Consider the following 25,599-nt stretch of genomic DNA (forward strand, 5'->3'; position numbering starts at 1 on the left):
ATCATTGACTCATATATTCATTATTTTCCACTATTACATTACAATCTCTCAGTGTTTATAATAATTCATTAATAAATGATTTACCAGTTCCCATTTGAATTCCACCACATATTCTATTATATCAAATTTTAGCCACCTATTCCAAAATTTAACAAATTAGATATTTTAATTTCTGTTTATTTATGGATAATGTTCAGTAAGGTCATGAACTGCAGAAATCAGTTCATAGGCACAGTGCATCTTGGTCAGTGTACCTCCATCCACTGCATCTTCCATAGGATGTGACCGCCTTTGTATTTGGATATGTAAGGTTTCCCCTTAGCCATCTCTTGTAAGGTAATAAAGTAGAAATTAAAGGAATTTATGGAAAAACATGCATTTTAGTTCTACCTAGATTGAGCAAAAATTAGAAAAATCCCAAAAGTTCCTTCTAGCAAAGCAAAGGATGCAATCCATGTATGTGAGAAATCCGGGTTGGTGGTTCTGTCCAGTAGTGAAGTTGGAGGTAAAGAAAGGTTCTAGGGAAATGTTCTGATAGAAGTAGGCCCACGGATTCATAAAAAGTGGCCACATGAATGGGTGCTGGTGGCTCACGCCTGTTATCCTAGCTACTCAGGAGGCTGAGATTTGAGGATCACGGCTCAAAGCCAGCGTAGGCAGGAAAGTCCGTGAGACTCTTACCTCCAATTAACCACCAGAAAACCAGAAGTAGTGCTGTGGCTCAAGTGGTAGAGCACTCACCTTGAGGGGAGGAGCTGAAGGATAGCTCCCAGGACCAGAGTTCAATCCCCACTACCAACAAAAATGAAAGAAAGAAAGAGCGGCCCCCAAATCACTGAAGAAAAAAAAATCCATCCATCATAGGTAGATCTAGATGGAGGTAGTAATATATGGAACAAAGTTTATTGAAGTTTTATTGAACTTTATGCATGAATGGAAATGACATGATCAAACCCTTTACTATGTACAATTCAATATATGTCAATAGAATAAGAAAAAATAATTTTATAAAAATAAATTGATTTTAGTTCTCTTCTTATATATGAAACATTACCTCTGTCTTCACATTAGTTAATTATTAGACCAGTAGAAACACTGGTTAATCATTACACAGTTACACATTAGTTAACCATTAGTCAGGGGGTATGGCTATAAGTTACTCAGTGTCCTGTGCAGGCAGCAGAAGGAACAGCATCTGCTTAGACAACTGACCAGCTATGAGTTGTAAGGAGCATTGTGTGAAACTAAATGATGGTCATTTCATCCCCACACTGGGTTTTGGAACCTACACACCTGACGAAGTAAGTTAGCCTATGGTGGAATGAATGTTAAAAAAAATGTTAAAAAGAATGTAGAAAAGAATTCTAGAATGACTGGAAGCTGAACTGGGTTGACATGACTTAGCCACTTCTTGTATGAGGGCTGGGAATTCATTGGTTTTCACGTCTTCTAGCTATGCCCACACCTTCTTGTAAATCTAGATTATTTGAGAATACATTCTTTTCATCAGCATTTAATCTGTCAAAAAGAGGCTGGGTCTATAGCCTCCAAAACAACATGGGGTGTCATTCAGTATTACAGAAAGTGAGAATTCAATGGTCAGGGAATGAGGCTTTTGTCAAATATGCCATCTGACAATGATTTGTAGTACAAATCTCTTCAGTCTGGTCAATTATCCTCTTGGCGTACTCTGAGATCTAGTGATAACTTGTTTCTCCAAATACTATTTCTGGTTGCTCTCCTAGGTTCCTAAGAGTAAGGCCTTGGAGGCTACCAAGTTAGCTATAGATGCCGGCTTCCGCCATATTGACACTGCTTATGCATACCAAGTGGAAGAGGAGGTAGGGCAGGCCATTCGAAGCAAGATTGAAGAGGGCATTGTGAAGAGGGAAGACATATTCCTCACCTCAAAGGTATTATGTCTACAGTGTGTAAGTGTGCAAATGAATGGTGTGATGTAAAGAAGAGAAAATTATGAAATCAAAACAGTTATTGGTGTACCTTTTATTCTTATTTATTTCCCACATAGGATGTATTATGTAAAACAGAGAGTCAGTGGCTCATGCCTGTGATCCTAGCCACTCAGGAGGCTGAGATCTGAAGATCATGGTTCAAAGCCAGCCTGGGCAGGAAAGATCTGGAGACTCTTGTCTCCAATTAACCACTAAAGAACCAGAAGTGGAGCTGTGGTTCAAGTGGTAGAGCACTAGCCTGAGCAAAGAAGCTCAGAGACAGTTGTCAGGCCCTACATTCAAACCCAGGACTGATAGACTCATATGCACACAAGAAGCAATTTACAAAGATCATGACTATTTACTGACTGTATATAAATCCATAAAATTGAAGTGCCTTTATGTATATGTCCTTAACTCAAAGTACCATTATTTAGAATGGGCTCTGAGGTGAGATAGACTATGCCCAAATTATGACTTCCCTTCTCCCCTTGTTTATTTTCTACATTTTCTTCACATTTAGAAGATCAGTTTTTAACACTCATAAATATCAGAGAATTGATATTATCTGGATAGTAAATGATTTTCAGTTAAAATGTACTGATTTGTATAACATGTTCAAATGTTCAAAATATGTCCCTCCAGCCATGTAAATATAAAGATGTTAGTTGTTCATGTATTAATGAATGAGAGACGTAGAGCAATAATAAATTTATAATGTGCCTGAAAAGTAATTCAGATTGGAAATCATTATTACTTGATTAAAAAATATCCCTTTAAAATGTATTTCCAATTTCTACATATTGATGAACAATAACCCAATATGATGGGATTCACTTTGACAGGGCAAATAAAAGGAAATCGAAATATGAAGGGTGTGTTTTCCAACATCTGTTTATTTCCAGTACAAACTGAATCAATCTTATGTGACATAAATGTCCATGTTTGGATCATTTAATAATCTAGCACAATTTCTATTTTTTGACTTCTGTAGCTTTGGTGTACTTCCCTTCATCCAGATCTGGTCCAACCTAGCTTGGAAAGATCACTGGCAAACCTCAAACTGGATTATGTTGACCTCTATCTCATGCATTATCCAGTGGCTATGAAGGTAGGCAATTTATATTATCAGCTTTTTCACGATCAATATGTATGACAAACTTTGTGGGTATGACCATAATTTCCACAAATGTTTGAGTTAAGCTTCTGTCAGGAACTGAAATAAAGTTTATTTGTATGTTTTACCAACTATGCAAGTAAATTAGACAAATATTAATGGATTAAGAGGTAGAAAATTCAAGTGTTGTCTATATTTAGAGATTACAGATAACAGTTCGAAATGACTAGGCTTATACAACATTTTCTCCCATCATTACTAGAGGCTTCTTTGTTTCTCAGCCTTGTTTATTGGTGGCAAATGTGGTCTTGAAACAGTTCAAGTGTCACAGTCATTAGCAATCAGTAGCTCCTCCACAACTTCCATGATCAAGGGCCGACTTGGATACAATCTATACTAGCCTGTCCTTGAAACAGCAGATGTTCAGGTAGCTAAAAACTCTTGATAGTTAAGGCAGGTTCAATATAGAGATCCATTGTTGATGATGGTCTTTTTCAGTGAAACTTATACATTTCACTAGAGGAAACTGTAGGAATAAGTAGAGTTACCTATGTGAACAGGAGACTTCATCAGGACTGGTGGAAAGATTGTTTAATAATATTGTACACATAATATTAGTGAATAGAGCAACTTATACACCCAAAGATATTCCTAAGAACTTAGTACACAAGCCACTTGATAGTTCAGTATGGGGAGTGAGTGAGGCTCTACTCACTTTCTTGTATGTTCAGTGACTCATTCCCTCTCATACACGGAGAAGGGTTGTATGAATAACAAATATGTGACTAATGAGACTGATGTAAGTGATTCTTTTCTAGCCAGGGGATGACCTTTATCCAACTGATGAACATGGAAAATTGATATTGGACACAGTGGATTTTTGTGCCACATGGGAGGTGAGTGAGTATTTGAAGGAAAGGCAACAGAGGAAGCTGTCAGAAGAGAGCTGGGTGATATTTCTCTACCTGACAATGAGGTACATAGCCTTGGTTGTTAACATTCATTGGGTTTATGAGGATGTTGTGCTAGAGCAGTGGATAAATTGATGGAAAATAATAGAGAGAAATGGAGAGAGGTGGAATCGAAGGCAATAGGAATAGACATCTTTGTCTTCTTATGTAGTAATGTCTCCAATTCTCCAATAAGGACCCAGAAATTCTTTTTCTGGCTGCCATTGTATCTTTGGTTATTATCGTTATCATTTTCTCATTTGGACAGTCGATTCTAGTGAGTTTGCCATTTCTGGCCAGTCTAGCTGGTGTTTGTTTGTTTGTTTGTTTGTTATGGGATACTGGGTGATCAAACACAGAGCCGCACACCTGCTCTACCACTGAGAAATATTCCCAGCTCCTGACTGTGTTCTCTTGAATAGTTCCATCTTTCATGTGTATTGATGCGTGAACCATACAAATGACTTTTCATTTCCACTTGCTCTGCAGGCCATGGAAAAGTGTAAGGATGCGGGGTTGGCTAAATCCATTGGGGTGTCCAACTTTAATCATAGGCAGCTAGAAAGGATCCTGAACAAGCCAGGACTCAAGCACAAACCTGTCTGCAATCAGGTGAGCTGCCTTAGCCTCCTCTTCACCTTTTATTTCAATTTTTTTATTGTGAAAATACTGTACAGAGGGGTTACAATTGACGTGCCCAATTTCAGACCTCCCCTCACAGACCACCGAGATCATGATCAATGCAAACAGCAAAGAGTTGTTTATTGCAAGCTCGAGCTTGGTCCTCCATGCACTTGGTAACTAGTGATGCTAATAGGCCCCAAGCACAAAATCAGCATAGCTTTTATAGCATTGAACAAACAAGTTCACAAGTTCAGGGTGTTTCCACACAATCAGTTACATGATCAGTTAAAAATTGCATAGTACTGAGGTTTGAGTCCACCCTGACCACACTTCCCTTTTTCTGCTGGAATACTTGGGCAGTTGCTCTGTTTCTTAAGGGTGGCCAGGGTTGGTGGCAACCTGTGGTTTTATCGAGAACTGTTCCTCTTTCGGGGTTATTCTGAGGGTAGTACAGCTACAGGTTGGTGGGGTTAATCTTAAAATGAAGTTACTTTAGCTCTTCATTCCCTCCTCTTCTAGATCATCGGGGACCAATCATGGTCCTCTAATTGGCACAGTCTTTTATATTTACAGTTTGGTATTGGGAGCTCAGAACTAATAGATGGACTGCACTAATCTCTTTTTTACAAGGTCTAATTGTAACAAAATTAACAGTACCAAAGGCCCTTACATTTTCTTTCACCAGTCCTGACTCTGTGTATCACACCTAACTTTAATTTTATACCAGCTGTACTCATAAGCTCCAACTTTTAAGACATACTCATACCATTTGCTACATAGTTAAACTTTCTGAGGTTTGTCTTCCTTTTTTTATAAACATTTTAAGACAATCATTATTTTCAAATTCTTTTTTATCCAGAGGATACCAAATTTTCCCCAATTTCTTTTCCAAGGCTTTCTTTACTACCCTCTGCTTCTTTACAATTCCTTTAACTTCTTTGTGGCTAGAGTTTAAAACTGCCCATTTTTTCCTGTTGCTTGTGGAACCAAGTTATCTCAGAACAGCCTCAAGGCACCACTGAGATGGAGAAGCTTGCTAGATTTTAAGGCTAAAAGCAGGGCTGGGTCTTATTCTTTTTACTGACTACATTGATCACTATGCACTGAAGTGCCTAAGGCAAGCAAGCCAGTGATATCCTTGCCCCCAATATCCACTGTGGGAATAGAGAGAGTTACTGGATATCACTAAAAGAATGTCCCACAAGATCTTAGTTTTATCAGCTTTCAACCGGGATGCAGTCTCAGGTGATGGAACCAGGCAGGAATTCAAATCTACTTTTACCACAGTGGAGGTAGATGGAAGTGGTCTGGGTAATGATGTAGATTTTCTCCAGGTGACTGTCAGGCTGTCTTTCAACTTTTCCCATTAGGGTGTGCAGCAGCAGCAGCAGCAGCAGCATCAGGGTTTCTCAGTGGCTCCAAGGGACTGTCACACCTCATGCTGGGCTGCAAATTTCTACACAGACTGGTTAAGGATACATTGCATAGGCTTGGCAGGCTTTGACCCCATTGGATTTCAAGACTGTTTAGACAATAGCCCAGGACAATTTACCAAAATGACAACTGTTTTTGCTAACCAGATGTTTTTGTAAACAGACACAACAGGCTTAGTCTTGTAACCATCTCTGACGGATGCAATCTCCACACTTGCACACCTGTTAACACTATTTTTATGCCTTTTAAAAAATAATTATTTTATCTATTTTGCCTCATTATTCCAAAACTGACTCTGGACTCTTGATCTTAAAAAGGGGTTGATGGGTGAAGGTCCATCTTCTGCAACTTCTTCAAGCTGACTTCAAGGACGTTGATCCTACCTAGCCAGGAACCTATAACCTTAGCCTATTTTACAAAGAGGTTACCAGGGTTAGATGTCATTAAGAACAATATTTTAACTTTTGACAAATGCACAAACCTTTTCTCCGGCTACAGCAGTTTCTGGCTACAACAGTGTAGCTTGTTTAGCACTCTGGTTTATAAAAGCATCGTTTTGGATGGCTTAGGAATGTGATCTCTAGTGACCCCAACAATGCCTAAGTTACCTGTGCAGGCCTTCAGACAGATGTTAATAGAAACACACTCTCAGGTTTACAAACTTTTTCTGAGTAGATGAATTTCATGTAGCTGGTGTCAACTCAATTACTGCCAATTAGGGCTTTTGGCACATACAGGGGTTGGGACTTAAACTATCCCCCACATTTTACAACCTTAGCTTTTTAGTACTATCACAGATGACTGACAAGTTTCTGTCCCTTACAAAGTAGTCATGAACATTAGGCATGCTTACAAACTATCTTCCCATGACCTCCTGGCTCTGACCAGTTTTTGAAGGGCCATGCACAAATGACTCTAGGATCTGACATTATTTCTGCCATCCAAGCAGTGGCTTACTGCCTCTGGATGTTCCCCGTTGCTTTTGTCCCAGGATTGTCTTCTCCACACTGGGATAAATGCCTCATTGGCATTTCCCTTAGCTGGTTGCTGGACTTGAACTCGGGGCCTGAGCGCTGTCGCTCAGCTCTACAGCTCAAGGCTAACACTCTGCCACTTTGAGTCCCAAAGCAACTCTGCTTGCTCTTTCAGCCTTCCACTGGCTGAGTAGAGGTGATAATTTCAAGCGGACCTTTTTCTGCCTGGGCTGGCTTTGAACCAGTTTGCAGATCTATGAGTCTTATAAAAGGTCACTTTACTCCAATTAAAAACAAGGTGGTCAACATAGAAGTAGCCTTTAAGCATGCTCTTACTTGGAACTTACTAAGAGCCAGAGTTACATCTGATAAATTTGTAAAAATCCTCTGTACTTTGCTCTGGGCTTACTAGAAATGTTAAAAAAAAAAAAAAACCTATAAGAGCAAACTGGAATAGCAATTATTTTGGTATTTCTAATTTTTTTCTTTGTGCACTTTAAGGCAAATGTTAAGAACAATTTTACTTTTAAACTTTATATCCAAAAATCCATTTTTAATTTTTAAGCTTTAAAAAAAATATTTTATACTTTAGTTTTCATTTGTGTTTTGAAAAGATTCCTTGAAATCTTGAGGCCAAGTGTCACTCATTTTCTCTTGGCTGCTTGTTTTAAAACAGATACATATGAAAACTTTTAAACTCAAATGACAATTTTTTCTTGGTGTAAGAATTACAGTCACCATCACTGTACCAAGGAACTAGACTTAACACCTTTATGACTTAAAAAAAAATCCTAATTGTAAAACATCATTGAAAGAAAGTCACATTATACAAATAAACTTTTTTTAACCCTCTTATTAAGGCCTTCTTAATTTTAATTTTAATGCATCCAAGGAGTAAGTTTAGCAATACTAATCAGATCATCACATCACTAATTTTTACCATCTTGTTTCCAGTGTCTATTTGCAGGGAAAAGGGACAGAACAAAGATGGGCCACATGGACCCTTGGCCCCACCTATGGAATGGGCATGTACCCAATCTGACTCTTTAGGGTTAGATGAACTGCATTTGGCCAGCTTGCCCTCTTTTACCATGCATGGACTCCTCCCAGGGCCCATCCCACCATCTGTGGACTCCCCCCAGGGTCTGTCCCACCATGCATGACCAGCTGAACTGCACTTCTGCCTGCTCACCTCTCACCCCTAAAGATAGATTTTCTGTTGGCTTCTAAGTTTTTCCCTTTTCTTTTTTTCTTGGTCAGGCAGAATAGGTAACATCTTTGACAGTGTTGAACTAACCTTTACATTTAAATTTCTAATATTTATCCCCAAATTTTAGCCAAGGGAACTAAATCCCAAATAGCTAATGCATTTTAAAATATTAAAATTTTAAATACCAGATTTTCTAATTTTTAAGTTAAAGAATCATTAAAAAGCCACTTAAAATGATGTGAAAGTTCTTTAAAATTTTTGGTAATGTCCAAACCTCATAACCTTTTACATTTTTTTTCAAATTTTTTATTGTGATTAAGTGGTTACATAATTCCCCAAATTTCACAGTATTGTGGGATAGTGATGCTCAGTTAAAGTCACAAACACATTCTAACTTTCCTGGAGCAAATTGTCTATCATGGTCTATAACATTTATGAGTTCTATGAGCTTTGCAATACAGTTATTTCTTCCACATTGAGTGATATGTACATTTCTTTTGTTTTGCATACCATCAGCTGTTCCCTCTTTCCCACTTGTTCCCTCCCTCCCATCACTGCCATTGAGTGGCTTAGTTCATTTTGGTCAATGTCCAGTGCAGCTGATGGGTCCCACTGTTATATGTTTTTCCCTGATTCCTTCTAGTTCTGTGTCATCTTCCTGGTTCCCCTCCTGTGTACACATATATACCATACATGTGATCAGCAGCATGGGGTTATTTAGTAGTGATTCAACCAGATGAGCGGAAGTCCTTTGTGTCTTAAGTCCTGTTAATTTTGTCATATCACCTAACATTTTGGATTTAACATCCACGTATCAGGGAGACCATGTACCATTTGTCTCTTTGCTCTTGGCTTACCTCGCTCAACATGATTTCTTCTAGCTCCATCCATTTCCCTGCAAATGCCATTATTTTGTCATTTCTAATGGCTGCATAATATTCTATTGTGTATAGATACCACAATTTTTGGATCCATTCATCTGTGGTGGGACTTTTGGGTTGTTTCCATATCCTGGCTATTGTGAACAGTGCTGCAATAAACATGGAGGTGCATGTGTCCTTGTATACTGGTTCCTGTTGTTCAGGATAGATGCCTAGAAGTGGTATGACTGGGTCATAAGGGAGGTCAATATTTAGCTTTCTGAGGACCCTCCAGACTGCTTTCCAAAGTGGTTGTATAAGTGTGCATTCCAACCAGCAGTGTAATAGGGTTCCTCTTTCTCTGCATCCCCTCCAGCATTTGTCATTGGCTGACTTGAGGATGTGTGGGACATTCTGACTGGGGTAAGGTGGTATCTCAGGGTTGTCTTCATTTGCATTTCCTTCACAACCAGGGATGGTGAACATTTCCTCATGTGTTTCTTTGTCATTTTTATCTCTTCATCTGAGAAGTCTGTCTTTAGTTCCCTTGCCCATTTAGTAATTGGTTTGTTAGGTTTGGGAGGGATTAGTTTCTTGAGTTCCCTGTATATACTGGATATTAACCCCTTGTCTGATACATTGCTGGTAATTTCCCCCCCCCCCATTAGTTGGTTGTCTTTCTAGCTTGGTTGCTATAGCTTTAGCTGTGCAGAAGCTTTTTATTTTAAGGTAGTCCCATCTGTCGAGTCTCTCTCCAATTTGTTGTGACCCTGGGACTCTGTTCAGGAAGTTCCTTCCTGTGCTTATAAGTTCAAGTGACTCTCCTACTCTGTCCTGCAGTAGTTTCAGAGATTCAGGTTTAATGATAGGTCCTTAATCCATTTTGAGTTGATGTTGGTGCATGGTGATAGGCTGGGGTCCACTTTTAGTCTTCTGCATGTGGTTGCCCAGTTTTCCCAGCACCAGTGGTTGAAGAGGCTGTGTTTCTTCCATTGTATGTCTTTGACTCCTTTGTCAAATATCAGCTGACTGTAGGCATGTGGATTTATTACTGGATCTTCTATTCCATTCCATTGGTCTTTGGGTCTGTTTTTGTGCCAGTACCATGCAGTCTTTGTTATTATGGCTCTATAGTAGAGTTTGAAGTTCGGCATGGATATTGCTCCCATGTTGTCTTTATTCCCTAGAATTGTTTTGGCTATTCTAGGTCTTTTGTTGTTCCATACGAATATTTGGACTGTTTTCTGTATTTCAGAGATGTACGTCATTGGGATTTGTATAGGAATTGCATTAAATTTGTATATTAATTTTGGCAGTATTGCCATTTTCACTATATTGTCTGCCTATCCAAGAGCATGGGAGGTCTTTCCATTTCCTAGCATCTTTTGTAATTTCTTTCTTTAATTTTTTATAATTTTCATTAAATTGTTCTTTTACATCTTTGGTTAGGTTAATTCCTAAATATTTTATTTTTGGAAGGTTATTGTGAATGGGGTTGCTTCCTTTATTTCCCTCTCTGCTTGTACATTGTCAGTGTATAGGAAGGCTACTATTTTTGTGGGTTGATTTTGTATCTTGCTACTTTGCCGAAGTGATTTATGATTTCTAAGAGTTTGGGGATGGAGTTTTTGGGATCATGAATGTATAGTATCATGTCATCTGCAAAAAAGGGTAGTTTAACTTCTTCTTGCCCTATGCGGATCCCTTTAATGTCTTTTCCTTGCCTTATTGCCCTGGCTAGGGGTTCCAGGACTATATTGAAGAGGAGTGGAGACAGTGGGCATCCTTGCCTTGTTCCTGATTTTAGGAGAATTGGTTGTAGCTTTTCCCCATTAAGTGTAATATTGGCTATTGGTCTGTCATAAATGGCTTATATTGTTTTAAGAAATGTTCCTTCTATTCCTATTTTCTCCAGAGCTTTTAGAATGAATGAATGTTGAATTTTATCAAAGGCCTTTTCTGCATCTGTGGAGATAATCATGTGATTCTTGACCTTGGCTCTGTTGATCTGTTGGATTACATTTATTGACTTACATATGTTAAACCATCCCTGCATCTCTGGGATGAAGCCTACCTGGTCATAGTGTATGATTTTTTTATGTGTTTCTGGATTCTGTTAGCTAGAATTTTGTTAAGGATCTTTGCATCTGTGTTCATCAAGGAAATTGGCCTGTAATTCTCTTTTTTGGTTGGGTCTTTGCCTGGTTTGGGGATGAGTGTGATATTGGCATCGTAGAATGAGTTTGGGATAGCTCCCTCCTTCTCTGTTTCTCTGAAGAACTTGAGGAGTATGGGTATTAGGTTCTTCTTTAAAGGTCTTATAGAATTCTGTTGTGAATCCATCTGAGCCTGGGCTTTTCTTTCTAGGAAGACTTCTGATTGCTTCCTGTATTTGGTTGTAGGATATTAGATTATTTAATTGATTTACTTCTTCTTTGCTCAGTTTGGGCAACTTGTTTTTCTCTAAAAATGCATCCATTTCTGCCAGGTTTTCTTTCTTTAGAGAGTATAACTTTTGAAAGTAGTCCATTAAAATTGTTTGGATATCTTGGGTACATTTTGTGATTTTTCCTGTGGCATCCCTAATCTTGTTAATATAGGTTTCCTCTCTTCTTTTTTAAATTAATTTTGCCAATGGTCCATCAATTTTATTTATTTTTTCAAAGAACCAGCTTTGTGTTTTGTTAATTTTGGTTATGATTCTCCTATTCTCTATTTCATTATTCTCCACTCTTAGTTTGGTTATCTGGCTCTGTCTAGTAACTTTAGGTTCCATTTTTGCATGTTTTTCTAGCTGTTTTAATTGCAACATGAGATTATTTACTTGGTCTGTCTCTATTTTCTTGATGTGGGCACTGAGGGCAATAAATTTGCCACTCAGGACTGCTTTTGCTGTCTCCCACAAGTTTCTTTGTGATATGTTTTCATTTTCATTGAGTTGTAGGAATTTTTAAATTTCTTCTTTAATCTCTTCTGTTACCCAGGCATTGCTTAGAAGTGTGCTGTTCAATTTCCATGTATTTGAGTAATTTCTATGGTATGCTTTGTTATTGAGAACTAGCTTGAGTCCACTGTGGTCAGATAGGATACAGGAGATTGTCAATCCCCTTGTATTTGCTTAAGTTCCTTACATGAACTATGATAAGGTCTATTTTGGAGAAAGTTCCATGAGCTGCTGAGAAGAATGTATACTGTGTTGTTTTAGGGTTGTTTTTTTGTCCAGTTGGTGTATTCTGTCTTCTGTATCTGACACTCTACATTCCATTTCGCTCACCCTGTTAACTATGGCTTCCATTGTGGTTTGCATGGAGGAAATGGACTCATTTATTGATTTGATGCTGGTTCTCAAAGTACTAATCTCACCTCTTAGTGAGGTGTGTGCTGCCTCTATTTTTGCTTGCATCTCCTGTTTGATATCCTGCATCTCTTTCGATATTTCGACCCTGTGTTCTTTCCATTTCTGGTCTATTTCTCACTTTATTTCTTGAGTCATTGCCTCCAGCATCTCTTGGATGTAGCTTTTGTCTTCCATTCCTGCTTTGCTCTCACTGGGGCTCTCCCCTGGGTGGCTGCTGACTTTTGGGGATAGCTTGCTATCCTGGGTGTTGATAAACCTTGTAATTTTTCTCTGTGATTTTCACATGGGGATTCAGGGATTATTGGAGACTAATCTGAAATTTTGTTTTGGTCAATAGGTGTCTGTCTTTGCTTGGTTGCTGTTTCTGTGCTGGTAGAGAGAGTCTGTACCTGATCTCGGTTCTGTTGGGGGCCGACCTCCAGCTGCTGGTCTGACCCACATAGGGTTCTCAGCTCTCTGCCATAGATCACTGGCAGTTCCTGCCTTTAGAAGGGTTGAGCAGCCCAGATGCTCCTGTTTGCTCCTATAGGTGCTCTCGGTGAGATTGGATGTGCTGGATGCACTCTCCCAGATGCTGGAGTCTGCTATGGGCTCCTGCTGTTTTTGTTTTATTTTTTATTTTTTTGTCTGGTTGTGGGCTTGAACTCTGGCTTGGGCACTGTCCCTCAGCTCTTCAGCTCAAGGCCGGCACCCTACCACTTGAGCCACAGCACCACTTGTGGTCCTTTCTGCTTATGTGGTGCTGAGGAATCAGATCCAGGGCCTCATGCACCTAAGACAAGCACTCTACTGCTGAGCCACCTTACTAGCCTGAGCTCCTGACTATTATCTGGTGCTGGTGGCCTGTGTTGTCCAATTCCCAGCCTAGAATATATAGGTCGGGTTCTGGTGGGGTTTAGGCTTTTCTTGTTCTGAACCCCTGGGTCTTTTGCTGTCACAGGTGTGATTCCCAAGGGGTACAGTTCCCTGTTTCCCCCCGTCTGATGAGGCGTATGCTCAGCTTCTGACTTTAGTTGGGAGGAGTTGGTTGAGTTGCCCAGGCATTGGATCTCCAGGCCTCCCCGGCCTGGGGCAAGCCAGTTGGACCTGTGCTGCTGTGTATCCCACCTAGGTTACGCAGCCTGGAGTACACAGTTCAAATTTCTTCCACTGTTGGCAGTTTTGACCCAGGGGCACTGTTCCTGGCTTGGGCATTTAAGCTCCCTTCCAGGGGCGCTCTTGCTCTAGCCTGGCCAGCTGGGTGTGGTCCATGGGCTGGTGGAGCTCTCGAACAGTTCCCAGTTTTAGTGGGTCCTGAGGTCCAGGTGTTGGGGTAGGGGGCCTGGGTCAGGGTCTGGGGATTCCCACCAGCTCTGGTCTCCCTTGAGGGATACACTGTTCCCTGCGGGGTACTCACCCTGGAGCTAGTTGGTTGCCATTGCAATCAGAGTTCAGTTTAAGTGGTTGTGGGCTGGGCTGGGCTGGGCGGTGGTGGCTCTGAGTGTTTCTCCTCTGTCTCTGCCTCAGTTGATACTGTTTGGGTTGTGCTGTGTGATGGACCTCGGGCCTCCACCCGAGGGGTTGGGGAGGGGCCTCCGTGCAGGTTCTGAGTGCTGGGGTTTATCTCTGAGCTTTCTGGATCAGCACCAGTTCCTTGCAGGTCTTCTGCTCTGGTTTTCTGTGGGCATCCCTTGTAGCTCTGGGGTTCCCACTGTGCGGCCAAGTGGCTTTGGTGGGATGGAGCCTCTCTGCTCAGATGAAGAGTGAGGGGTGGGGGTGGGATCTTTGTGCAGGTTCCCGGCTCCTGGGACTCTGGCAGCCCCCCGCCCTGTGGGGCTGGCCATGGCTTGGCACACTGCCACGTGGCCAGTAGAGGTTAGGGGAGGGGTCTTCACGCTTCTCTGTTCTGAAATTCTTCTTTTTCTCTCTTTCTTTTTTGTTTTTTTCTGCCTCCTGTTTTTCTCTGGGTGTTCATCTTTTTGTTGTTGTCGGTCTCTTGGGGAGATTAAGCATTGGAACTTGAACTCTCTTTTTGGTTGGGGAGAGCTGAGTACTGCCCTGTCGCCATCTTGGTCCTCCCTAACCTTTTACATTTTAAATTTAAACTCACCCAATTGTTACAGCATGCTGACAATTCTTATCTTGAACATGTTCACAGACACATACAAAACACTCGCACAGATCTTGCTGCACACAGATCTTAAAGGGCACAAAAATCAAAATCAGTTGTATGTACATTTTTTAAAGTTTTTAAACAAAAATTTAAGACAGTATTTCTTTTAAACTAAGTACCTTTGTTGAGCTTCATTTTTCCAGAGCTTGCTTGTTTAGCAAGGTGATTCACCAATGGGTCTTTTGAATCCCTTCTGTTGGAGGAGGGCTGGGGGAGGGGGTCACCTGAAACTAACCTGGTCTGATTTTTTTTATCCAATTTTAAACAAGAGCACTTTACAAATTGTTACATTGTCAGGACTAGCTGAAAAGTTCAAACCAAGCACACAGCCTTCCACCTGCTCCCTGCCCACAGCCTCCACAAGGAGAAAATGCAGCCTGAGGCTTGAAGGGAACCAAACTTCCATACCTCACAGGGAGGGGAGGCATAGCAGGTCTGAGACTGAGCCCAGCTGGAAGCTGGAACTTTTATTCCCCCAGAGATGTTTAAATAAATAAAAAAAAAAACACAAATAAACACAAAAACCAAGGATCCACATTTAAAACTGGTATCAATTCTAAAACTATAAGACAACAACCAAAGGCTGAGTTGGGGAATAATGGGCCCCCAGTTTATCCCTACCAGAACTCTGTGCCTTTCTCAATCAGCAAGCTGAATCCAGAGTCTGCTGAGTGAGCCTGCCACTCTCACCCAGAACTTCCCTACCTTAAAAAACAGAACATAAAACACACCGAAGTAAAAAAGACAGACAAGTGGCCACAAAGACATAATCAGGTCTCAGTGAATGGAGTGACATCTCACCACCATTTACAAGTGGGACTTAAATCCATTTACCAGGGGACTTGAACCTCTTCTTCTCACCTCTGGAGGATTTATCTTTTAGATTCCTGCAAACATTGACCCAGGGGCCTTCCAAGGTGGAGGAAAATTCCCAGTCATCTTGGGGTAAGGGAAAGAAGTTCCTAGCGACCGTCCCTCAGACTGACAGGTTCTCCACCATGCTCAGACCCCCCCTCTCCCTCCCCCCCCCAGGGCCAAGGCCTGAGGCTGAGGCTAAGATCTTGCTGGGGCCACTTGCAGGTGGTCAGTGACAGTTTCATCCTGAATATGGTTGATAAATTGAAGGTCTCTCCGGCTGGCCACCCCCTGTCAAGGGTGGGCCATTCCAACTGGCAGTAAGTAATTAGTTTTTCCTTTTTTAATTTTCACACTTAAATTGTGGGCCCTGTCTTTAGCATCCTTGAAATGGTTTCGGGGAACTCAAGGATGCCCTCTTGATCTGAAAATGAAAGTAAGATGAACAAGGAAGAAGGTGCCAAATCAGAATGACAAACAGAACACTCAACACAAAGATACAACTTAAGATAAAGACATATGCTGTTCATTATAAATTGCCAACCAGAAAGTGCCAGACTTGGAAAATTCTCCAAAAAATGCCTGCACATCAGTGTCAGACTACAGACGGAAAATTCCCCCCGACCCAAAATCTGTACTAAACAGCAATTTACCCAGATGGGGACTGGGGACTTCTCCCACATACCCCGTTGGCAGCCTGATAGTGCATCCTCCAAGACTCTTTGCCAACCAGAATAATACAGACCCTGCGGCAAACCAGAATTATAGATACAGAACCTGCAAGTTACCAAAAATACAGAACAGCAATGCCTCAACTTACTGGCCAAGTTTTTCATGACTCTGTGATCTGGTGTCTGGGTTGGCTTATGGGGGGGATCCCGGACGAGCCCCCAGATGAAGTGTCCAGTTTCTGACATCCCCTCACAGACCACCAGAGACCATGATCAAAGCAAACACCAAAGAGTCGTTTAGTGCAAGCTTAAGCTTGGTCCTCCGTGCACTTGGTAACTGGTGATGCTAAGAGGCCCCGAGAACAAAATCAGCATAGCTTTTTATAGTATTGAACAAACACCTTCACAAGTTCAGGGGGTTTCCACACAGCAGTTACATGATTGGTTAAAAATTGCATAGTACTGAGGTTTGAGTCCACCCTGACCACACTTCCCTTTTTCTGCTGGAACACTTGGGCAATTGCTCTGTTACTTAAGGGTGGCAACCTGCAGTTTTTTCGAGAACTGTTCCTCTTTCGGTGTTATTCTGAGGACAGGACAGCTACAGGTTGGTGGGGTTAACTTAAAATGGAGTTACTTTAGCTCTTCATGAGCAAAGTAATGAGTACATTTCTTATCAAGCATTGTTGCCTCCTCCTTTGTTCCCCCTTACTATCTCTTCCCATCTCCTCCCCACCCTTCACCCCTAACCCCGCACCAAAGTTGTAAAGTTCGTTTTTTGACATAACAACTTGTACATCTTATTGTTGCAATGGGTCCACCTGTATCCCTATTTAAACAATTTGTTTTTTCCCTTCCCCTCCCCAAATTATACCAACATCAATTACAGTGAAAACAGGGGTTATACCGTGTGGGAGGGACATACAAAGCAACAAAGAAATCATCTTATAAATATGTTAAAAACAATAGCAAGAAAGAAAAAACATTTGAGTTCTTATCTGACCGTTTCTGCTTGTCTCAGACATATACTAGTATTACTGTAAGGTTTTTTTCAACCTTTTCAGTTGATGTCATTTGATTGGAAGGAAAGATTCTTACACCAATGTCTTTTTCTCAGAGAATATGGAAGTCTCTCAATGGTGTCTCTGATGATTAAAATTCTTATTTTAATGAGAGTATACATTTTTTGTTTAATTGATTCCATTTTCAGGCATATATCTAGGATGCAGCATTTGTTAAGCACACTTGAGTTTGGAAGACTGGCAGGATATTGGACTGTAGGATTGCTATTACAGGAATAAGTCTAAGATTGTCTTTGAGAAGATTTAGCTGATAGTAAGGGTAGAATGAAATGGTAGACATTGGTACGGGCTTGTGTGAAGTTTCAGTGTTTCTGTTCATCTTGGCTTACTTGGTTATCAGTACATTTACATGGAAAGGAAAACAGAATCTGTGAAAGTCATCCAGATTAGACTGATCATGCCATCCATTTATAGTGACACTAAAGGTAGAAGAAATGCACTCTGAGGAACTTACCACAGAACACAGAGCTGACTCAAGATCTGAAATATATCAAACATTTAGAATTATTGATACTTTTATATAAAATATTCATGTTCTCAATCCTGTATTGAAAGTAACTTACATGTGGTGACATTTATGTCCATGAGTCTCCATCCCAATCTGAAATACTTTGCTGAATCTCTTCAGAGCAAAGTGTAGACACAGCTCTTCCCTGTGGATGATCTTTGAGCATATCTCCTAGGAATGAAGATTTCTCCCACATGAACTTCTAGCACCGTACCCCAAGAAGTTAATAGTAATTTGTTTTCGACATTTAAATCCAGTATGTATTCAAATTTCCCACGGTTCTTTTGTATTTCTATGCTCCCATGTTTTCACACTTTGTTTTATGTTGCCTTTCTTATATTCTTAACCTGAAATAGTCACCAAATCCTCCTGTCTTATGATAGTAATTAGATTTTTTGCATCAATTTCTGTCAAGTAGGTAGGACAATTGATGGAATGCTATATTTTTCAAATAGAATTGTACTAGGGAGCATGCCATTCTTGTAATAGTAAAGATGCATATTTTCATCATTTGGCTGACTATTCCTGGCCTCAGCTCTTTGTAAAGGCATGATTTACCATTGTGCAATCACGTTATAAATATTTCTAAAGTCCTTCCTACTTGTTCATCTCCAAGGTTCAATCTCAAGGCACATTTACACATAATTCTTTAGTTTCCATCAATGATTGTTAGGAAAATTAGAATCTCGGGATTTGTGCGTATTTTTCTTCTAATTACTTTGCTTCCCTATCTTAGAATGCAAACAATTTTATTCCTCACCTGAATAAACTAATTAGTCCTGTGAGATGAGGATCCTGATTAACCTTCCTCTTCAAAACAATGCTCTGATAAGGAATTCATCAGCAGGGGAAAATATTTTTGTCCCTCCTTTTGGTTTCTGCAAGTGTATTCTTACAAATTCATGAATGTTTATTTACTGTCTTGTTAAAATGGATTTTGCTGATTATTGGTTCCAATGCACAACTTTGACCGAATGTCACCAGCAGCTGTTTTCTTTGTGTGTGTATGTGTGTACCTCTTTGTAAAAATAAGAAATTACCTTGTTACAAGTAGATAATTGTATTCAGCATTGATAATGTGGTCCACAGAATTGATTAACTCAAGAAAATTACTTTAAGAAACATACAATGGGGCTGGGAAGGTGGCTCAGTGGTAGAGTGCTTGCCTTGAATGCATGAGGCCCTGGGTTTGATTTCAGAGCAACATATAGGCAGAAAAATCTGGAATTGGCACTGTGGCTCAAGTGGTAGAGTGCTAGCCTTGAGCTGAAGAGCTGAGGGACAGTGACCAGGCCAGAGTTAGGCCCCCAACCAACCAACCAAAAAAAAAAAAAGAAACATACAATGATGATAAGGATATAAGATTATTTTTATAACAAAAACATTACTTTATGCTGATAATTTTAATTCCAATTTAATGTTCCACGTTTTTTTAATTGTTCAGCTTTGTCTGATATTTTAATGTGATAGCATTGTGTCTTATTCATGTGTAGGTAGAGTGCCATCCGTATCTCAACCAGGGAAAGCTGCTGGATTTCTGCAAGTCGAAGGATATTGTTCTGGTTGCCTATTCCGCTCTGGGAACTCAAAGATACAAACGATGGTAATAAGTACAGCAGGGAGTTTGCTTAGAACACTATTGTTGAAAAGGTATCTTTATTGTTGTAGACTCAGCTTTTGTTGTTGTTGTTAGCTCTAGATGGTTTTTTTTTTTTCCTTCTTTTCTTCCAGTCCTGGGGCTTGAACTCAGGGCCTGGGTGCTGTCCCTGAACTACTTTTGCTTAAGGCTAGTGCTCTACCACTTGAGCCACAGTGCCACTTCTGGCCTTTTCTGTTTATGAGGTACTGAGGAATTGAACCCAGGGCCTCATGCATGCGAGCTAAGCACTTCACCACTTAGCCACCTTCCCAGCCTGTTGTAGTTTTTTTTTGTTGTTGTTTTATTTCATTTTTGTCCATTGTGACCTTGAACTCAGGACATGGATGCTGTCCCTGAGCTTTTCTGCTCAAGGCTATCACTCTATCACTTGAGCCACAGCTTCATTTCCAGTTTTCTGTTGGTAAATTGGAGGTAAGTGTCTCATGGGCTTTCCTGCCTGGGCTGGCTTCAAACCAAGGTCTTCAGATCTCTGCCTCCTGTGTACCAATGATTACAGGCCTGAGCCATCAGAGCCCAGCTTAGTCTCAGCTCTTTAAAGTACATTCTGAACTGGCCCAGGGGAAAATATGTATTTAAGTGCACTCTTTTTTTGCTAAGCCAGTACTCCTGGTCTGAAAAAGGGCACTCCAATGCATTCTGGAAGTCTCCCAACAAAACTGAGTACTCAGCCTCTGGAGTTCAGCACTTCTGTCTCTCTTTCCAGGGTGGACCAGAGCTCCCCAGTACTCTTGAATGATCCAGTTCTTGGTACCTTGGCCAAAAAGTACAATAGAAGTGCAGCTCTGATTGCTCTTCGCTACCAGGTACAACGTGGAGTTGTGACTCTGGCTCAGAGTTTCAAAGAACAAGAGATGAAAGAGAACGCGCAGGTAATGAAGGTGCTGTTGGCATATGAGCTCCTATTTACTCTTCAGGTGAATCCTCTGGATCAGATGGTTGTCTGTAGCATTGGCTATGCCTGTGCTCTTGGAAATTTTTTCTCCTAACTTACAAAAGAAGAGATGGGAACAGCCATATTTTAGAATTAGGATTGGGAAGAGCAATGATATTTTGGCTTCAGAATTAAATTATCCATGCACTGCATATCCCTGCGCCATTGATATTATCTTTTCTTAATTAGAGTAGTGATTTTTATTCTGCAAGTTATTATGTTTGTATTTTTCATTTGCTTTGTTTTGAGTTTCTCTACTGGTTGATTTCTTTCCTGTTTGTCCATTGATCCGGGTTGATGACATCACTTTTGCTATATTATTACTTGCAGTAGTTATAAAACAAACTGTGCATACTAGAACATTTCTTTAGTTCAAGGTGCTATTGTTAAGCCAATTGCTGGTGACTCATGCCTATAATCCTAGCTACTCAGGATGCTGAGATCTGAGGATTGTGGTTCAAAGACAGTCTCAGCAGGAAAGTCCATGAAACTGTTATCACCAGAAAACTGGCACTGTGGTTCAAAGTGGTAGAGCACTAGACTTGAAGGAAATAAAGCACTCAGGGCCTGAGTTCAAGCCCCATGACTGACCAAAACAAAATATCCTATTGTTTGGAAACTTGCCGTAAATTCAGTAAAGTTTTTTTCATGTTGGCTGAGTTTGCAGCAATGTCAGAACTGTCACGTATTTTCTGGAAAATCAGACTAGTCTGTCTTGTGATAGTAATTGTGTTATTCCCTAGGTTCCTCAGTTTTGTATCAATTTCTTCCAACTAGTGCAGGTTGTATGTCTTCACATAGACATACACTAAGGCAATGTGCTTCTCCTTGCATGCCTTCAATGCCCAGACTCAGAAATGGTATATAACTGCTTTTGCTAAATTCTACTATGTTAAAAAGTAAGCATATTTAAGGAATGGGGAAGTAATAACACATCCTACTAGAAGTTGGAAATCTGTGCAACAAAAGGTATGAAGACTGAGAAGTATGACTAGAATAAGGTCTTTTAATAACTAATTTGCATTCACATATTCTCAATATGAACTGTTTTTTTCCAAGCCCTGATTTATCAGAATATCTCCTCTAACATTCTCCTTGTGTTTGTATGCTGGTTTTCGTGTGCTCTCATGTACAAAATTTTCTTCTGTCATTGTACTATTCATGCCTTTGCTTTGTCTCTGGTTAGTGTCAGGTCTTTTATACTTTGGAATCATAAGAACATTCTACTTACTCATCTTACTAAAGTATTACAACCTTCTTCTAATTCAATTGTAGCACACATAATACACATACATAATTTTAAAATGATAAATAGATGATCTCAGTGAGAGTAATGCATATAAGGCTTCTTTCCTACTTTGAATGTGTCATTTCCTCTCTCCTATTGCCTTAATAGTGCTAGAACATCAGTCTTATTGTCCCATATGGAAAAAAAATATTTTCCTGAGCCTTCCCTTGTGCCATTGAAGAGTGTCTTAGCTATTCTTGACAGATTGTCCTGTTATATTTAGAATAACTTTACTATCCTCTTACCTGAATAAGTCTATTAGTGTTCTGATATCTACGTTGTGATTTTCTAAATTATTAACCAATCTAATTTAATTTCAGAGATTATTTTTTGGTCTCTCTGCTTCTTTCAGTGTCTGTCTGTCTGTATGTTTCTCTCTCTCTGTCTCCCTCCCTCTCTCATAGACATATACCACTACCACCCTCACCCCCACCACCATCAAACTATAATTAGTGAAATTTGATTTGTTCTTCAAGGGGCCCAAATTAGGTGAAAAGATTCTTTTCAAGCCATCTCCATTTTCCATTTAAAATGATATAATTAACATTTGGACAATGCTGAATTTAATTATGTTGAAAAGAGCCTTGTTCTTTTAATTGTTTTTTAATTGATATAGAAATCTAGCTGTATGCATGAAGATATTTGAATTGTGTTGTTTCAAAACTTGCTGTTCAAATCGTATAAATAGGGATACAGGTGGACCTATTGCAACAATGAGATGTATAAGTCGTTATGTCGAAAAATGAACTTTACAACTTTGGTGGAGGGAGGAAGGATAAGGTGGGGGGGCAGGGAGTATGGGAAGGGATGGGAAGGGGAAACAAAGGAGGAAGCAACAGTGCTTGATAAGAAATGTATTCATTATCTTTCCCCTGTAATTGTAAACCCTCTGTACGGTATTTTCACAATTAAAAAAAAACTTGCTGTTCATTCTTTGGTAACTTCTATGAAGCTAAAATCTTTTAATAATATGAGCAGTGTTTCTGGGTCAGCTACTTTTCATGTCTTCTTTTGTATATAGCACCTTGTAGCTTCAATAAACTTAGGGTTTCAAGAAATTTGAAAGATGCTTTAAATGCTGACTATGAAATCTGATTTATTTGCATATTCAAGATTGGTCAGCGTAGTGTCTAAGTATTTTAAAATGTTTCTGCTTGCATCATAGGTTTATGGATTCCAGTTATCTTTAGAGGACATGAAAGTCCTAGATGGCCTGAACAGAAATTTCAGATATCTTCCTGCTGATATGTAAGTAATGTTATCATTTTATTTTAAGCTTCAACTTCATTTAGTTTCTGGTCTCTTCTGTCCTTTTTAGAACCTGAACACTTTCTTTGCCTCTCCAATGGCTCCCATTGTGGGAGTCAATGGAACATTTGTTTTTGAGTTTCTGAACTAGGAATATCTCAGTGCAGAAGACAACGAAATTTAGGAGAAGACAGCATGAAAACAAGTAAATGCTGTTTCCATCATTGAAGAAAATTCATAGTCATCAAAAATGTCTTTCTCCATGGTCTATACTCAAGGAATGTGACAATGGGCATATGTCATACATGAGCATGAACAAAGTAGTATATATCCCTTTGGTTGTTCATATTGTTAATTTGTGATAAGAATAAATGTGCTCCTATTTGAAAGGAGATTAGCAAATCTACAGTAGCATTGCTCAAAAATGGGTAGATACATTATCATTATTAAAATTTTTATTAGTATGGAGAAAGATGAAACTAATCTAGGGACATAACACCATGAGAGACAAAGCACTAAACAATAAAAATTTACATTCTGGGCTGGGAAGGTGGCTCAGTGGTAGAGCGCTTGCCTTGCATGCCAGAGGCCCTGGGTTCGATTACTCAGCACCACATAAGCAAAAAAGAAAAAAGCCGGAAGTGGTGCTGTGGCTCAAGTGGTAGAGTGCTAGCCTTAAACTGAAGAGCTGAGTCACAGCCCCCAGGCCCAGAGTTCAGGCCCCACAACCGAAAAAAAAAATTTACATTCATCTTAAATACTTCCATAGGTAATGTTTCTTTGTTACTTTTATATTTTGTATTGGTAAATATAGAGTTCTATCCATTCTATGGTAATGTGGACCTATGTTTTATAAATTACTTCTTCCATATCTGAATCTAATACAATATGGTATACATGATAGTAGTAACTAATCCAATAAAATAGCAAATTAATTTAAATTATATACATAACTTAAATGAAGTAGTAAAATTTAAATTACATTTGTCATCCCAAACATAACCTTAAAGTACTTTTTGTGTTGGTTGCTCTTTGAAATTGTCTTTGTACTGAGCTTGACATAAGAGATTTCTTTTCTCTATTAGAAACTGAAATGAAAAGGGGCATTAAAAAAATTTCTTTCCTTTGTTTGATGGACACACAGAGAGAAGGGAGAAGTATGCATCTATGCTTATTCTCATTTTTCCTGTGTGTTCTGTTCTGTTCAATATAGTTGGGAGAGTTTGGTTCTTATATTTTAAAACTACTTTGTGTAAAGTTAAAGTCATGAAAATTAGAATGGCAGAAAATAGTCAGAAAATATAATGATTAATTTCTAACTGAATTGTAGATTTATAGAAATCACATATGAACTTCTATAGAAATGGATCCTAGAGCTTATGGTATGCATTCTTTGTCTTTGTAGCTTTCTTGATCACCCTAATTATCCATTTTCTGATGAATACTGAAAGGGAGGCCTGTGTGACGTCTTCTACCTGAAACTCCTGTGTACAGAGGGCCCTGGGAAGCCAATGGCTCTGCCATTGGGATTTATCTGTTCTACTCCATTGCTGCCGCTTAGGAGTTACACTCAGCTTAAGCTGAGTCCCCACTCCCCGACCCCGCCTAGAAGAGAATGATTTCCAATTTCATCACTTGTTTAAATAAAATTAAAGTTGTCTCCTTGAAGATCTGTCTCGCCCCTGTCACTATCACTTGTATGTTGTGTTTCCTATCGCCTCATTGTGACCCAAGACCAGCTAGAAGTCTGAAGGTTGAGATTAGAAGACTATAATACTGTTAGTTTGTTTTGTTTTGTTTCAGACTAAGTAATGAAATATAGCCCCTTTGGCCTTGAACATGTGATCTCCCTGCCTCAAACATTGGAGTGCCAGGATTATAGGCATGCATCATTACACTTGGCTGTTAATGGCCACACTGTGGACATTAGAGAGGTGAGGATGGTCTTGTTCTCAGGCTTCAGGAAAATAATGGTTAGCAGGAAATTAACAGTCAATGTTCTTCCAGTGCATGACATTTAGTTAAAGATTCTTAGTGTTGAAGGAGAGTTACAGTGCAAGAATAATCACTGGTCTCAGGGCAGCTCCATATTAAAGCACCTAGAAACTGAAGAGTGAAGTATTCCTGTGGAGGTTTGAACTCTGGTGAAGTGGTGAATCATTAGCAGTGATCAAGATCAGGATTGAGATGAGATGCTTGGTCAGCAGGAAAGAGTTGAACACATCCCTCCTTGGGAAAGCTACTATACCAAATGGTTTCTACATCATTCCATCCTGAAGACATTAGAGAGCTTTTCACATTTTTCATCAAATATAGGCTGAGCTGAATGCTGGTGGTTCACACTTATAATCATAACAACTCAAGAGCTTGAGATCTGAGAATCAAGATTTGAAACCAGTCCTTGAGACTCTCATCTCTAATTAACCAGCAAAAAAGCTAGAAGTGGAGACATGGACCAAGACATAAACCATCTGCTTTGAGCAAAAGAAAATGAAGTGGGAACAGGAGGGCCTGAAATTATAAACTGATCAATTTATTTACATGTGCACTGAAACTTTTAACATTTTAAAAATATTTTTTATTATAAAGATACTCTACAGAGGGGTTACAGTTACATGAGCAAGGTAAAGAGTACATTTCCTATTGAGCATTGTTACACCCTCCTTTATTTTTCCCCTACCATCCATTTTGTCACCACCTCCCAAATCCTCCCTCCCCTCTCACC

General features: G+C 39.7%; 1 protein-coding gene across 1 annotated transcript; it reads left to right on the top strand.

The window, feature by feature from the left end:
- The first annotated feature begins 1,184 nt into the window (after nucleotides 1-1,184).
- LOC138805654 (aldo-keto reductase family 1 member C13-like) lies at nucleotides 1,185-24,542 on the top strand. Its single transcript, XM_069990560.1, has 9 exons — nucleotides 1,185-1,301; nucleotides 1,746-1,913; nucleotides 2,947-3,063; nucleotides 3,888-3,965; nucleotides 4,509-4,631; nucleotides 19,241-19,350; nucleotides 20,111-20,276; nucleotides 22,792-22,874; nucleotides 24,280-24,542. The coding sequence occupies exons 1-9, from the start codon at nucleotides 1,218-1,220 to the stop codon at nucleotides 24,320-24,322; spliced, it is 972 nt and encodes a 323-aa protein (XP_069846661.1). The 5' UTR covers nucleotides 1,185-1,217; the 3' UTR covers nucleotides 24,323-24,542.
- The last annotated feature ends 1,057 nt before the right edge of the window (nucleotides 24,543-25,599 follow it).

The sequence above is a fragment of the Dipodomys merriami genome, unplaced genomic scaffold (genome assembly GCF_024711535.1).
Source record: "Dipodomys merriami isolate MVZ:Mamm:240054 unplaced genomic scaffold, mDipMer1.0.p SCAF_4, whole genome shotgun sequence".
NCBI lineage: Eukaryota > Metazoa > Chordata > Mammalia > Rodentia > Heteromyidae > Dipodomys > Dipodomys merriami.

Bases quoted from the DNA above. Each gene is read 5' to 3' on its own strand.
- LOC138805654 (XM_069990560.1), top strand. From the start codon at position 1,218: ATGAGTTGTAAGGAGCATTGTGTGAAACTAAATGATGGTCATTTCATC. The intron at 1,302-1,745 runs GTAAGTTAGCCT...TTGCTCTCCTAG, and splicing joins GAACCTACACACCTGACGAA to GTTCCTAAGAGTAAGGCCTT. The intron at 19,351-20,110 runs GTAATAAGTACA...CTCTCTTTCCAG, and splicing joins ACTCAAAGATACAAACGATG to GGTGGACCAGAGCTCCCCAG.